The sequence below is a fragment of the Stenella coeruleoalba genome (genome assembly GCF_951394435.1).
Source record: "Stenella coeruleoalba genome assembly, chromosome: X".
Taxonomy (NCBI): Eukaryota; Metazoa; Chordata; class Mammalia; order Artiodactyla; family Delphinidae; genus Stenella; species Stenella coeruleoalba.
In genome coordinates, this window is record NC_137152.1 from 66,147,876 (window position 1) to 66,164,709 (window position 16,834).

At 36.7% G+C, this 16,834-nt stretch overlaps 1 protein-coding gene across 10 annotated transcripts in view; it reads right to left on the reverse strand.

Moving 5' to 3' along the window:
• Positions 1-718: 718 nt before the first annotated feature.
• RPS6KA6 (ribosomal protein S6 kinase A6) overlaps positions 719-16,834 on the reverse strand; it is a 167,245-nt gene continuing 151,129 nt past the window's right edge. For all 10 annotated transcript variants that reach the window (XM_079911628.1, XM_079911622.1, XM_079911626.1 and 7 more), the window contains 2 exons: positions 3,062-3,202; positions 719-1,777 (listed from right to left, as the gene is read on the reverse strand). In XM_079911628.1, coding sequence (XP_079767754.1) covers positions 1,652-1,777; positions 3,062-3,202 — 267 coding nt within the window. In that variant the 3' untranslated portion in view covers positions 719-1,651. The remainder of the gene's footprint in view (positions 1,778-3,061; positions 3,203-16,834) is intronic.

Here is a 16,834-nt window from a genome sequence, read left to right on the forward strand (position 1 = left end):
AATAAGGATACATACTTTTATATATCACACACAAGAAACAGACCTTTGTGAATGGAATATACATCACTTACATTATAAAGAGAATTATGTATAGTTTCTTTTATTAAATACTGAAGTTACAAGTCTCCTAGACTAAATTGTATACTTCAGCACTCAATAATCACCTCTCTCTGAACTAAGCAAAATAAAATACACAGCAAACAGAATACCAAGCATGCACAAGTAGATCACTTATATTCACTAAAGAAAAGTATAATATCCTCCAGTTTACATTCATGAGTTCCTTCTGTCAGTAGCAGTAGCAGTAGCAGTAGCAGCAGTAGTAGTAGCAGTAATGGTATTTAAAGTAGTAGTAATGGTATTTTCTTCAACAACACAAAAAGATTCTTTCAAATTCCATCATTTAGAGAAAACAATACATACTACGCAGTGGTTCTGAATCATAAAATTTAATAATAGGACAAATTTGGCCAGAGCTTTTTATTATAAATATGATTTTAAAATGTGTTCAAATTTTATGCATATCATTAACATTACTTCCTATTTAAAAAGACTTTATCTTCTTGAAGTAAACTATTATGTAGCATTATCTAAAGTTTACTGAAGTGCATTATAACTATATGATGTGTGCTAAGCTCACAAGTCCACTATAGTAAAGTTTCAACTATATGACCATAGGATTAAAGATATATTAATATGCTACACTGTAATTCAAAGCACATGGAAGTCCAAAAAACAACAGTGTAGTTCATTATAAAGGGACAGATGATAATTAAATCCAATTGGTTAACTTGAAAGTCAGCTTACATAACACCAAGGTAGTGCCAACACCATGTACTTTATTTTCAAAGGCTTAACTATGACCTATTTAGTAGATTACAACACCAATATAAAGCCTTTGGCTAAAATTTTCTTCACTTGTACTACAATTCCATTAGATGTAAAATTTACAGAAGCCTTATGAAAACCTTTATTTCTAGATGAGGCCCTTTATGGATAATACACAGGTCTGTCGGCACACATTATCTGTGATTTAATTCTCCTGTAAAATTTAGCATCAACCATATTAGGAGTTAACATATTAGCATAAATGATTTTTTAATCTGGCACCAAACTACTATGTTTACATTTTAGTAACTACAGAGAGTCAAATGAACGGAGTCCTTTGGTTACACATAATAAGCTTCTACAATACATTTTTTGTTTGTTTTTCTTAAAAAAAAAAAAAAGAAGCCTATCCTTTCAGGATCTAATGTTAAAAAATACTGACATTGCTTGGCATTATACTATTATACTTCCATCTTAATTGTTGGTAATGATTCCCCAAACCATTATTTTACACAACCAGAAAAACTATTAAAGTAACTTTATTTGAAAGGAACTTTAGAAGTTAGTGTGCAGAGAAGTTGGTAGGACCTTGTAGATACCAATTTTATACTTAAATAAACACTTGGACACTACTGAAAAACAATGCGGTATGAATATTGTGGACCTGTATGTGTTTTTAATCTCACTCCCCCTTAAAAAAAGGAAGCTTAAACAGAATATTCAAGTAATGTAGTAGAAAACAATGCCTTTGATATAGGATTAGACAAAAAGCCACACATTTAAATTTTTATTCATCCAGTTAGGCTGAGGAACACTAAAAATCTTACAGACCAGTTGATGTTCGCTTTTTCATGCTCCGTCGTTGAGCTAAGCTTGAAGCAGCAACAGGCTCTAGGACTGGTTGAAAGGTCTTGTGAGTCAGGGCAGAATATGTGGCGACCACTGCTCCCTAAAATAATGAAAAATATCACAAAATGAATAACAATCTCTGGAAGTAAGAAAACTTCCACATTATATCATGAGAAATTTAACTAGACTACAACTTTTTCCCCCCAGGAAAATAATTGAGAATCCTTAATCTGTGCATTGATGCTCCCTTGATTAATTAACACTTGATTACTTGTATATTTTTTGCTTCAATAACTATGCTTCTTACAAATTTTTAAAACACTAAAATGTATTATTTTTATCAGTCTTTCAAAACTCTTTGAATTTGCTTTTAAATATCTTTTTAATCTTATTTTTAATAAGAATTGTATACATTTAAGGCATATAACATGTTATTTTGATATCTATAGTAAAATGATTACTACAGTCAAGCTAATCAACATATTTTCTCTTCACACAGTTATCACTTTTTGTGTGATGAGAGCACCTGAAATCTTAGAAAATTTCCAGTACTCAAAATAGTATTATTAACTATAGTCATCAGGCTTCACATTAGATCTCTAGACTTATTCATCCTACATAACTGTAACTTTGTATACCTTAACAAATATCTCCCCATTTCCACCACCTCCGTGCCCCTGGTAACCACTGTTCTACTCTCTGTTTCTACATATATGACTTTTTTAGATTCCACATATAAGAGAGATCATGTACTATTTTTCTTTCTGTGTCTACATTATTTCACTTAACAATAATGTCTTATGGGTTCATCTATGTTGTGGCAAATGGCAAGATCTCCTTTTAAAAAGCTGAATAATATTCTATTATATATAATATATTCCATACACACACACACACACACACACACACACACATCACAATTTCTTTACCCTCAGAGATTATCTGCATTCCCATGTTCATTCCAGCAATATCACAATGGCCAAGATATGGAAACATCTTAGTGTCCATCAACAGATAAATGGATAAAACACTAAACTTTAAAATCTAGGTTCAATGTCTATAAATATGGAAACCAATGGTTATTAATTTAGGAACCACTAGCCATCTTTTGGTTCCATACAAAACTTGAATTTAGTCTGCTCCTAGCCCCAGTATCTCTTAAGAGCAAGTCAAATACAATCAAGAAAATTTTATTTATCATCAGTAGGGCAGTAGCTAAAAAAGTTTGTTACTTAAAAAAGCAAACCAAAACAAAAAATCTATAAATATACCTTTAAAAAATAAAGATACTTTAAAGTAATTATATGTGTCATCAGTGGATGGCATGCAATGGCATTATTAGTATCAAGCATTTAGAAAGTGCTTAAAAGTATGTTTGTTTTACCTTAACAACATGTGATGTATCATTTCTACTTGGCTGATCATTTGGCAACTGATCTCTGTGGGTTATCCATGAGTGTTTTAATACTTGTTCTGTAGTATACCGCTGCTGTGGGTCCATATGCAGCATATGGGAAAGCAAATCCTAAATTAAAATGAAAAAAATATATATATACATACATGAAACTACATATCATTAAAGGTTTTAGTAAAATATATCATTTCACATTTTCTCAAAGTATGAGAGGATTAATAGCTTTGCAATCTGTTTTAGTTGACCTATCATTAGGGTAAACAAAACCCATATACTGCATGGTTAACTGTCAAAAGAGAATCTTAAAACAGATTTTTCAAAATACAGCATATCCTTATTTACCATTCTAAAATCAGGGGATACCAATGCTGTGTAACTTGAATGTGGTTAGTGAGGGAGGAGAAAAATGTAAAGTAGCAGGAACTATGGTGGAATATGCTAAATGGTCAGGAGGAGAAAGGAACTATAGATCTTTGCTGGTAATCTGGGCCCCAAAGTATAAGTGTATCTGTATACAGATACAACATCATAGAATGGGGGTCCCATGTTGTTAATATGCTCAGTAACTGGTGGTTTACTGTATAAAATACTAAAGAAAGCAAAACATAAATCCAAGGTTAGCAGCTGATTTCTAGCAATGTAGTGGTCAGAATATCATATATTTTTCATCAGAGTAAATGTAAATATGCTTATTTTCTCTATGTTGTAATAAAAACTTATAAATGTAATATAACCTCATAGTAAAACACAATTTTAAATTTATTAAATGATGTAACAATTTAAAATAAACTCTCTACCAAGCATCTTTTATAGAAAGGAGAATTAAACTCTCCTTAACAAGCATCTTCTAATATAGAAACAAAAGCATTTGTGAACTTTTTATCACTAGCAGAGGTAGTGAGAAACCAAAGACTACACTGTAATGTCAGAATTTGAAGAATAATGTAATTGGTTGAAACTATGTAGAGGAGTAGAACAACCAATCAAAAAAATCTATTGGAAAAAGAACATATGTGCAGAAATAAATGAAAAAATAATATTAAAAAGAACATAACAGTGAATTACATCAATAAAACAGACATAAATGATAATCATAAAAATGATTAAAGTTCCCAGAACTTCTGTGCCTCTGGCCAAGATGTAAAACCAGGAACTGGATTCACTCACCTGGTTGAAACCCAGCCCCTCCAAAAAAACATACCCATAAAATATAGGAAGCAACAGTTTTCAAGAGATCAGATATTAGGCAATGAAGGAAAGTAACCCCTAAAAGATGGGAAACAAATCAAGTAAGCCCTATGATTGCTCTAGCTTAGAACCTTGAAAGAGTTTTCAGGATGCTGGGTAGGTAAGGAAAACTCAGGCAGAGCCTGGCAGATTCCCTGTGGTGATGAAGCAGAACTGAGAGTCAGGGAAGACCAGGGCAGAAAAAGCAAGAAAGATTAATGAAGAGGTAAGAGGAGCAGAGAGAGAACCCTGTAGGGGGTCTCTTTCAAGTGTCTTCATTACAAACCCATATGTGGTGAAAAAAATAACAAAGGTCATGGGAAGAACTGTATGAAAGGATTAGAGGGAAATGGGAGTTCATGCAGGGTGAAGAATATTGCCTGTTCCCACCAGTCAGACTGGAAAAATCTCATATTCATTGAGTATTTGCTAGAGAACTTGAAAGAAACCTGCCTGAGTAGTGAGTATCCCTAGATTAAACACTACTCTGGTCCTGCCTAAAAATATCTTAAAAGGAAGGCACAAAAGTATCAATTTTTGTTTTCCCTAATTTAACTCAGAAAGTAGCTCAAGAATGGGAATACAAAAGCATCCAGCACTCACCAAGGTAAAATTCACTATGTCAAGCTTCTTATCCAAAATTACAAGGCATACAAAAGAGAAGGAAAATACAATGCAAAATGAAAAGAAAAAAATCAATCAATCAAAATTGACCCACAACTGAAACATATGTTCAAAAGTTAAGTAGAGAGACATAAAAAGAAACAAATAAAACAGAGATGAAAACTAAAATGTGAGACAAAAAAAAATAAAAAGAACCAAATAGGATTAATGGCAAATTTAAGATGGCAGGTAAAAAGACCGGTGAAGACACGGCAATAAACACTATAAAAAAGAAAAAAAAAAGTGCAAAACAAGCAAGCAAAAGAGCAGAGCATCAATGAGCTATGGGACAACTTCAACTGACAAAGCACACAACTACAATTAGAGTCCCAGAAAGTAAGAGGGAAGAAAACAATATTTGAAGAAATAATGTCTCTAAAATTTCCAGATTTTATGGAAACTATGAACCCACATATCAAAGGTCAGTGAACCCCAAGTAAAAGAAATAAAGAAAATTACACCAAGGGACATCAAACCAAATTGCTCAAAACCCAAGACAGAGAAAATTTTAAAAGTAACTGAGAAAAGAAAAAGACATGTTACATATGATGAAACAAAGATAAAAATAAAAGCCCCATAGGCACATACATTAAGCTGCCCTGGGACAACCCCACCCACCAGTGGTGAGGTACCAGCCCTAGGTCCCCCCAGACCCTGCAGACAGTCACCTAGGCCCCTGGTCCCCCCTACTAGCAAGGCAGCACCAGCCTTGGGACCACTGGGACTGAACAGCCACTCATGCCAGGACCCAGCCCTGCCCAACAGTGGGCTGGCAGCCACCACAACACAGGGCCTGGCAACCAACTGGGCTGGGAGCCAGCCCTGTCTGCCAGCACACCCAGAGTAGTGGCCCCACCACAACAGAAGAACCCACGCAGCACACACATGGGGCACCCCTAGGACATATAGCTCTGGTGACCAGAGTGGAGTATGCTGATTGGCCCCATAGGCTATCTCCTACATAATGCCCTTCTCCAAGATCAGGAAACATGACTGACCTACTTAATAAATAGAAATAAACACAGAGAACTGGGCAAAATGAGGAGACAGAGGAATATGTTCCAAACAAAGGAACAAGACAGAATCTCAGAAGAACTAAACAAACTGGAAGAGAGCAACCTACCCAATAAAGACTTCAAGGTAATGATCATAAAACTGCTCAATGAACTTGGGAGAATAATGGATGAACACAGTGAGAAGTCTAACAAAGAGTTACAAAGTATAAAGAACCATAAAACAGAGCTGAAGAATACAATAGTTGAAATTAAAAAAAAAAAACAAAAATAACACTAAGAAGGAATCAAGAGTACATGACATAATACAGAGAAACAGATCAGTGAACTGAAAGACAGAATAATGTAAATCACCCAAGCTGAACAGAAAAAGGGAACAAAAGAATTTAAGAAATGAGGATAGCTTTTAAAAGATTTCTGGAAAAAATACCAAGAGTACAAATATTCACATTATAAGGGTCCCAAAGGAGAAGAGAGAAAGGGACGCAATTTATCTGAAGAAATATTAACTGGAAACTTCCCCTACCTGGGAAAGGAAATGGACATCCAGGTCCAGGAAGCAACTGAGTCCAAAACAAGCTGAACGAAAAGAGATCTACACCAAGGCACACTATAACTAAAACGTCAAAAAATTATAGATAGGGAATCTTAAAAATGGCAAGAGAAAAGCAACTAGTTACATACAAAGGGATTCCCATAAGACTTTCAGTTGACTTTTCAGCAGAACCTGCAAGCCAGAAGGGAGTGCCAAAGTGATGTATTCAAAGTGATGAAAGGACAAAACATACAACCAAGACTACTCTACCCAGCAAGGCTATCTTCAGATTTGAAGGAGAGAGAATGTTTTACAGAGAAGCAAGCACTAAAAGAGTTAGGTATCACTAAACCAATGGCTCTCCAAGAAATGCTAAAGGGACTTCTATAAATAGCAAAGACAAGACCCAAACTAGAAATATAAAAATTACAAAAGGCAAAATCTCACTGGTAAAGGCAAAGGCACAGTAAAAGTCAACCGCTTATAAAACTACTAGGAAGGTTAAAAGACAAGAGTGGTAAAATCACCTATATATACAAATAAAGTAGTTAAGAAATACACATAAAAACATGGAAAATATGATGTTAAAAACATTAAACATAAGAGGGGTATAAAAATGCAGGGTTTTTAGATGAGTTCAAACTTAAGAGATCATCAACTGAAAATAATCATATATATTGTGAAATACGAACATCATGGTAACCACAAAGCAAAAACCTGTAACAGACACACACACACACACACACACACACACACACGAGAGAGAGAGAGAGAGAGAGAAAGAAATCCAAACATAACACTAGTGATAATCATCAAATCACAAGGGAAGAGAGCAAAAGATGAAGAAAGATAAAAAAGACAAAAACAACCAGAAAAAAATTAACAAAATGGCAATAAGTATTGATACATACCTATTGATAATTATTTAAAATGTAAATAAATTAAATGTTCCAATCAAAATACATAGAAAGTGGCTGAATGACTAAAAAAAAAAGACCATCTATATGCTACCTATAAGAGACTCACTTCAGATGTAAACACACACAAAAACTGAATGTGACATGATAAAAAAGGTATTCCATCCAAATGGAAATGAAAAGAAAGCTGGGGTAGCAATACTTATATTAGATGAATAGACTTTGAAACAAAGACTGTAACAAGAGACAAAGAAGGACATTACATAATGATGAAGCGGTCAATCCAGCAAGATGTATATCAATTGTAAATATATATGAAACCAAAGTTGGAATACCTAAATACATAATGCAAATACTGATATTAAAAGACAAATTGACAGTAACACAATAATAGTAGTCAATGTCAATATCACACTTACATCAATGGAGAGATCATCCAGACAGAAAATCAAAAAGGAAAAACTGGTCTTAAATGACACATTAGACTAGATGAAAATAATACAAATATACAGAACTTTTTTATCCAAAAACAAAAAAACACACATTTTTTTCAAGGGCACATGGAACATGCTCCAAAGACAGTTCACATGCTGGGTTGCAAAACAAGCCTCAATAAATTTAAGAAGACTGAAATCATATAAAGCATATTTTCCAACAATGGTATGAGACTAGAAATCAAGTACAAGAACAACAACAAAAAACTTCAAAAAAAAAAACACCCCACACATGTGGAGTCTAAACAACATGCACTAAACAACCAATGGATCACTGCAGAAATCAAAGAGGAAATCAAAAAATAATTAGAGACAAATGAAAGCAAAAACACAATGATCTACAATCTATGGGCCACAGCAAAAGCAGTTATTAGAGGGAAGTGGACAGTGATCCACACCTATATCAGGAAGCAAGAAAAATGCCAAACAATCTAACCTTACACTTAAAGGAACTAGAAAAAGAAGAAAGAAACAAAACTCAAAGTTAGTAGAAGGAAATAAATAATAAAGATCAGAGCAGAAACAAATGAAATAGAGATTAAAAACCTCTAGCCAGACTCATCAAGAAAAAAAGAGAAAGAGCCCAAATCAATAAAATCAGAAGGGAAAGAGGATAAATAACTAATAGCACAGAAATAAAAAGGATCATAAGAGATTATTACAAACAGCTATACTCCAAAAAATGGACAATCTAGAAAAAAATGGATAAATTCCTAGAAACATACATTCTTCCAAGACTGAACCAGGAAGAACTAGAAAATGTGGACAGACCAATTACCAGTAATAAAACTGAATCAGTAATAAAAACAATTCCCAACAAACAAAAGTCCAGGACAAATGGCTTCACTGATGAATTCTAAAAACATTTAAATAAGAGTTAACACACATCCTTCTCAAAGAATTCCTAGAAAATTAAACAAAAAAGAATACTTTTGAACTCATTTTATAAGGCAAGCATAACCCTGATACCAAAACCAAAGATACCACCAAAGAAAGGAAAATTACAAGCTAATATCACTGATGAACATAGATAAAAACCCTCAATAAAATATTAGCAAACTAAATTGAACAACCTATTAAGTGGAACACAAAATGATAAAGTAGGATTTATCCCAGAGATGTAAAGGATGCTTCAGTATCTGCAAATCAATCAATGTGATACACCACATTAACAAATTGAAGAAGAAAAATCATATGATTATCTCAATAGATGCTGTAAATGCATTTGAAAAAAATTAAACATCATTTTTTTTTTTTTTTTTTGGTATGCGGGCCTTTCACTGTTGTGGCCTCACCCATTGTGGAGAACAGACTCCGGACGCGCAGGCTCAGCGGCCATGGCTCACGGGCCTAGCCGCTCCGCGGCATGTGGGATCCTCCCTGACCGGGGCACGAACCCGTGTCCCTGCATCGGCAGGCAGACTCTCAACCACTGCACCACCAGGGAAGCCCCTAAACATCATTTATGATAAAAACTCTAAACAAAGTTGGTATAGAGGTAATATACCTCAACATAATAAAGGCCATATATGACAAACCCACAGCTAACATCATAGTCAATGATGAAATCTAAAAGTGTTTCCTCTAAAATCAGGAACAAGATAAAAACGTCCACTCTCACCACTTGTATTTAACATAGTACTAGAAGTCCTCACCAAAGGAATCAGACAAGGAAAAGAAATAAAATCAATAAAGAACACAGTCCTTAAGTGACACATTACACCAGATGGACTTAACTGATATCTATAGAGTGTTCCATCCAAAAGGATCGGAATACACATTCTTTTCAAGTGCACACTGAACAGTCTCCAGGATAGATCACATGCTAGGCAACAAAGCAAGCCTTGGTAAATTTAAGAAAATTGAAATCATATCTAGCATCTTTTCTAACCATGATGCTATGAGATTAGAAATCAACTACAAGAAAGAAACTGCAAAAAGAACCACAAGCACATGTAGGCTAAACAATATGCTCCTAATCAACCAATGGATCACTGAAGAAATCAAAGAAGAAATCAAAAAAAATACCTAGAGACAAGTGAAAATGAAAGCATGAAGATCCAAAAGATATGGGATGCAGCAAAAACAGTTCTAAGATGGAAGTTTATAGCAATACAAGCTTACCTCAGGAAACAAGACAAATCTCAAATAAGGAAGCTAACCTTACACCTAAAGGCACTGGAGAGAGAAGAACAAACAAAACCCAAAGGTAGTAGAAGGAAACACAAAGATCTGAGCAGAAATAAATTAAATAGACACTAAGAAAACAATAGAAAAGATTAATGAAACTAAAATCTGGTTCTTTGAAAAGATAAACAAAATTGATAAACCTTTAGCCAGACTCATCAAGAAAACAAGGGAAAGGGCCCAAATTAAGAAAATTAGAAATGAAAAAGGAGAAGTTTCAACGAACACCACAGAAATACAAAGGATCATGAGAGATTACTACAAGCAACTATATGCCAATAAAATGGACAACCTAGAAGAAATGGACAAACTCTTAGAAAGGTACAATCTCCCAAGACTTAATCAGGAAGAAATAGAAAATACGAATAGACCAATTACATGTAGTGAAATTGAATCTGTGATTTAAAGCTCTAAACAAAATACCTATGACATTATTCAAAGAACTAGAACAAATAATCCTAAAATTTATATGGAACCATAAAAGACCCAGAATTGCCAAAGCAATCCTGAGGAAAAAGAACAAAGCAGGAGGCATAACCAACCCTCCCAGATTTCAGACACTACTATGAAGCTACAGTAATCAAAACAGCGTGGTACTGGCACAAAAGGAGACAGATCAATGGAACAGAGCAGAGAGCCCAGAAATAAACCCACACACCTATGTGCAATTAATCGTTGACAAGAGAGGCAAGAATATACAATGGGGAAAAGACAGTCTCTACAGCAAGTGATGCTGGGAAAGCTGGACAGTCACATGTAAATCAATGAAGCTAGAACACACTCTCTCACAACATACACAAAAATAAACTCAAAATGGCTTAAAGACTTAAATATAACACAAGATACTATAAAACTCCTAGAAGAGAGTGTAACAGGGAAGAGCCAATCCTGACTCCATGTTGGATCTGTTTCTTTACTTTAACCTTTGCTTCCTGTTACTTTTGTTCACTGACAGGATACTGTCTATACATAATGGCCTGCCTTGCAGAACCCTGCCCCTCTGCGTGAATGTTAAACCAAAGTGCCTTTGTTCAGGGAAACATCCTGATCCTGTCTACCTGTGAATGGCTGCAAAAAAGAAGAAATTAACACATCTCCTCCCCAAGGCTGGCCATTCCAGGAGATATTTGCAAGACACAGCCTTTTTATTTTACTTCCTCACCTCCTCCCTCTTTCTCTTCTATAAAACAAGTGGGCATCCAGACCCCGATAAGATGGTTTTTTGGAGACATTAACCTGCCATCTTCTCGGTCTGCCAGCTTCCCAAAAAAAGTCATATTCCGTGCCTCAACACCTCATCTCCCAATTTATTGACCAGTCATGCGGCAAGCAGAGTGAGCATGGATTCGGTAACAAGAACACAGGCAAAACATTCTCTGACATACATTCTACTAATGTTTTCTTAGGTCAGTCTCACACAGCAACAGAAAAAAAAGCAAAAATAAATAGGACCTAGTCAAACATATAAGCTTTGGCACAGTAAAGGAAACCATAAACAAAACGAAAAGACAACCTACGGACTAGAAGAAAATATTTGCAAATCATGTAACCAACAAGGGTTTAATTTCCAAAATATACAAATAGCTCCTACAATTCAATAACAAAAAAACACAAATAACTCAAATGAAAAATGGGCAGAACACCTAAATAGACGTTTCTCCAAAGAAGACATACAGATGGCCAAAAGGCACATGAAAAGATGCTCATTATCACTAATTATTAGAGAAATGCAAATCAACATTACAATGAGGTATCATCTCAAACCAGGCAAAATGGCCATCATTAAAATGTCTACAAATAATAAATGCTAGAGAGGGTGTGGAGAAAAGGGAACCCTCTTACGCTGTTGGTGGGAATGTAAATTGGTGCAGCCATAATGGAAAACAGTACAGAGGTTCTCAAAAAACTAAAAATAAAGGTGCCATATGATCCAGCAATCCTACTCGTGGGCATATACCCAGGCAATACTATAATTCGAAAAGATACATTCACCTCTATGTTGATAGCAGCACTATGTACAATAGCCAAGACATGGAAGCAACCATTGCTAAGTGTCCATTAACAGATGAATGGATAAAGAAGTTCTGGTACATACGTAGAATGGAATATTACTCAGCCATAAAAAATAATGAAATAATGCCATTTGCAGCAACGTGGATGGACCTGGATATTATCATGTTAAGTGAAGTAAGTCATAAAGAGAAAGACAAATACCATATGATATCACTTTTATGTGGAATCTAAAATACAACACAAATGAACATATCTATGAAAAAAAACCTAACAAATACAGAGAAGAGACTTGTGGTTGCCAAGGTGGGGAGGGTGGGGGAAGGAAGGATTGGGAATTCTGGATTAGCAGATACAAACTATTATATGTAGGAGGGATAAACAACACGGTCCTACTGTATAGCACAGGGAACCATATTCAATATCCTGTGATAAACCATAATGGGGGACTTCCGGGAAGATGGCAGAAGAGTAAGACATGGAGATCAACTTCCTTCCCACAGATACACCAGAAATACATCTACACGTGGAACAACTCCTACAGAACACCTACTGAACACTGGCAGAAGACCTCAGACCTCCCAAAAGGCAAGAAACTACCCATGTACCTGGGTAGGGAAAAAGAAAAAAGAATAAACAGAGACAAAAGAATGGGGATGGGACCCGCACCAGTGGGAGGGAGCTGTGAAGGAGGAAAGGTTTCCACACACTAGGAGCCCCTTCGTGGGCAGAGATTGTGGGAGGCGGAGGGGGGGAGCTTCGGGGATGTGGAGGAGAGCGTAGCCACAGGGGTGTGGAGGGCAAAGTGGGGAGATTCCCACACAGAGGATCAGGGCCGACTGGCACTCACCAGCCCGAGAGGCTTGTCTGCTCCCCCGCCGGGATGGACGGGGCTGGGAGCTGAGGCTTGGGCTTCGGTTGGAACGCAGGGAGAGGATTGGGGTTGGTGGCATGAACACAGCCTGCAGGGGGTTAGTGCACCACGGCTGGATGGGAGGGAGTCTGGGGAAAAGTCTGGACCTGCCGAAGAGGCAAGGAACTTTTTCTTCCCTCTTTGATTCCTCAAGCGTGAGGAGAGGGGATTAAGAATGCTGCTTAAAGGAGCTCCAGAGACGGGTGTGAGCCGCGGCTAATAGCACGGACACTAGAGACAGGCATGAGACACTAAGGCTGCTGCTGCTGCCACCAAGAAGCCTGTGTGCGAGCACAGGTCACTATCCACACCCCCCTTCCAGGGAGCCTGTGCAGCCCGCCACTGCCAGGGTCCTGTGATACAGGCAGAACTCCCCAGGGAGAATGCACGGTGCGCATCAGGCTGGTGCAACGTCACGGTGGCCTCTGCCGCCGCAGGCTCGCCCCGCATTCCGTGTCCCTCCCTACCCCTGGCCTGAGTGAGCCAGAACCCCAGAATCAGCTGATCCTTTAACCTCATCCTATCTGAGCGAAGAATAGACGCCCTCCAGCGACCTACACGCAGAGGCGGGGCCAAATCCAAAGCTGAGCCCCTGGGAGCTGTGAGAACAAAGAAGAGAAAGGGAAATCTCTCCCAGCAGCCTCAGAAGCAGTGGATTAAAGCTCCACAATCAACTTGATGTACCCGGTATCTGTGGAAAACATGAATAGACAACGAATCATCCCAAATTAAGGAGGTGGACTTTGACAGCAAGATTTATGATTTTTTCCCCCTTTTCACTTTTTGTGTGTATGTGTATACTTCTGTGTGTGATTTTGTCTGTATAGTTTTGCTTCCACCATTTGTCCGAGGGTTCTATCCATTCGTATTTTTTTAAAAAAATTTTCTTAATAATTAGTTTTTATTTTAATAACTTTATTTTATTTTATCTTTGTTCTTTCTTTGTTTCCTTCCATCCCTCCTTTAGACAACGAATGATCCCAAATTGAGGAGGTGGACTTTGAGAGCATGATTTATGATTTTTTCCCCTTTCGCTCTTTTTGTGAGTGTTTATGTGTATGGTTCTGTGTGAGATTTTGTCTGTATAGCTTTGCTTCCATTTGACCCAGGGTTCTATGCGTCTGTTTTTTTTGTTTTCTTTTTCTCTTAATAAATATTTTCTTTATTTTAATAACTTTATTATATTTTATCTTACTTTACTTTATTTTACTTTATCTTCTTTCTTTCTTTTCTCCTTCCTTTGCTGCTTCCTTCCACCCTCCCTCCCTCCCTCCATTCTTTCTTTTTTTCTTTCTTTCTTTCTTTTCTTCTTTCTTTCTTTCTTCCTTTCTTTCTTCTTCTACTAATTCTTTCTTTCTACTTTTTCTCCCTTTTCTTCTGAGCCATGTGGATGAAAGGCTCTTGGTGCTGCAGCCATGAGTTAGTGCTGTGCCTCTGAGGTGGGAGAGCCAACTTCAGGACACTGGTCCACAAGACGTCCCAGCTCCACATAATATCAAACAGTGAAAATCTCCCAGAGATCTCCACCTCAACACCAGCACCCAGCTTCACTCAACGACCAGCAAGCAACAGTGCCGGACATGCTATGCCAAACTACTAGCAAGAGAGGAACACAACCCCACCCATTAGCAGAGAGGCTGACCAAAATCATAATAAGTCCACAGACACCCCAAAACACACAACCAGACGTGGACCTGCCCACCAGAAAGATAAGATCCAGCCTCAACCACCAGAACACAGGCACTAGTCCCCTCCACCAGGGGGACTACACAACCCACTGGACCAACATTGGCCACTGGGGACAGACATCAAAAACAACGGGAACTACGAACCTGCAGTCTGCAAAAAGGAGACACCCAAACACAGTAAGATAAGCAAAATGAGAAGACAGAAAAAACACACAGCAGATGAAGGAGCAAGATAAAAACCCACCAGACCCAACAAATGAAGAGAAAATAGGGAGTCTACCTGAAAAAGAATTCAGAAAAATGATAGTAAGGATGATCCAAGATCTTGGAAATAGAATAGACAAAATGCAGGAAACATTAAACAAGGATCTAGAAGAAATAAAGATGAAACAAACAACGATGAAAAACAAAATAAATGAAGTGAAAAATACTCTAGATGGATTCAATAGCAGAATAACTGAGGCAGAAGAACGGATAAGTAATCTGGAAGATAGAATAGTGGAAATAACTACTGCAGAGCAGAATAAAGAAAAAAGAATGAAAAGAACTGAGGACAGTCTCAGAGACTTCTGAGAAAACATTAAATGCACCAACATTCGAATTGTAGGGGTTCCAGAAGAAGAAGAGAAAATGAAAGCGACTGAGAAAATATTTGAAGAGATTATAGTTGAAAACCTCCCAAATATGGGAAAGGAAATAGTTAATCAAGTAAAGGAAGCACAGAGAGTCCCATACAGGATAAATCCAAGGAGAAATACGCCAAGACACATACTAATCAAACTGACAAAAATTAAATACAAAGAAAACATATTAAAAGCAGCAAGGGAAAAACAACAAATAACACACAAGGGAATCCCCATAAGGTTAACAGTTGAACTTTCAGCAGAAACTCTTCAAGCCAGAAGAGACTGGCAAGACATATTTAATGTGATGAAGGAGAAAAATCTGCAAAAAAGATTACTCTACCCAGCAAGGATCTCATTCAGATTTGATGGAGAAATTAAAACCTTTAAAGACAAGCAAAAGCTGAGAGAGTTCAGCACCACCAAACCAGCTCAACAACAACTGCTAAAGGAACTTCTCTAGGCAAGAAACACAAGAGAAGGAAAAGACCTACAATAACGAACCCAAAACAATTAAGAAAATGGGAATAGGAACATACATATCGATAATCACCTTAAATGTAAATGGACTAAACACTCCAACCAAAAGACACAGATTGGTGGAGTGGAGACAAAAACAAGATCCATATATTTGCTATCTACAAGAGACCCACTTCAGACCTAGAGACACATACAGACTGAAAGTAAGGGGATGGAAAAAGATATTTCATGCAAATAGAAACCAAAAGAGAGCTGGAGTAGCAATTCTCATATCAGACAAAATAGACTTTAAAATAAAGACTTTTAGAAGAGACAAAGAAGGACACTACATAATGATCAAGGGATCAATCCAAGAAGAAGATATAACAGTTGTAAATATTTATGCACCCAACATAGGAGCACCTCAATATATAAGGCAAATACTAACAGCCATAAAAGGGGAAATCGACAGTAACACATTCATACTAGGGGACTTTAACACCCCAATTTTACCAATGAACAGATCATCCAAAATGAAAATAAATAAGGAAACACAAGCTTTAAATGACACATTAAACAAGATGGACTTAATTGATATTTATAGGACATTCCATTCAAAAACTACAGAATACACATTTTTTTCAAGTGCTCATGGAACATTCTCCAGGATAGATCATATCTTGGGTCACAAATCAAGCGCCTTGGTAAATTTAAGAAAATTGAAATTGTATCAAGTACCTTTTCCTACCACAACGCTATTAGACTAGATATCAATTAAAGGAAAAGATCTGTAAAAAATACAAACACATGGAGGCTAAACAATACACTACTTACTAACGAAGTGATCACTGAAGAAATAAAACAGGAAATAAAAAAATACCTAGAAACAAATGACAATGGAGACACGATGACCCAAAATCTATGGAATGCAGCAAAAGCAGTTCTAAGAGGGAAGTTTATAGCAATACACTCCTCCCTTAAGAAACAGGAAACATCTCGAATAAACAACCTAAC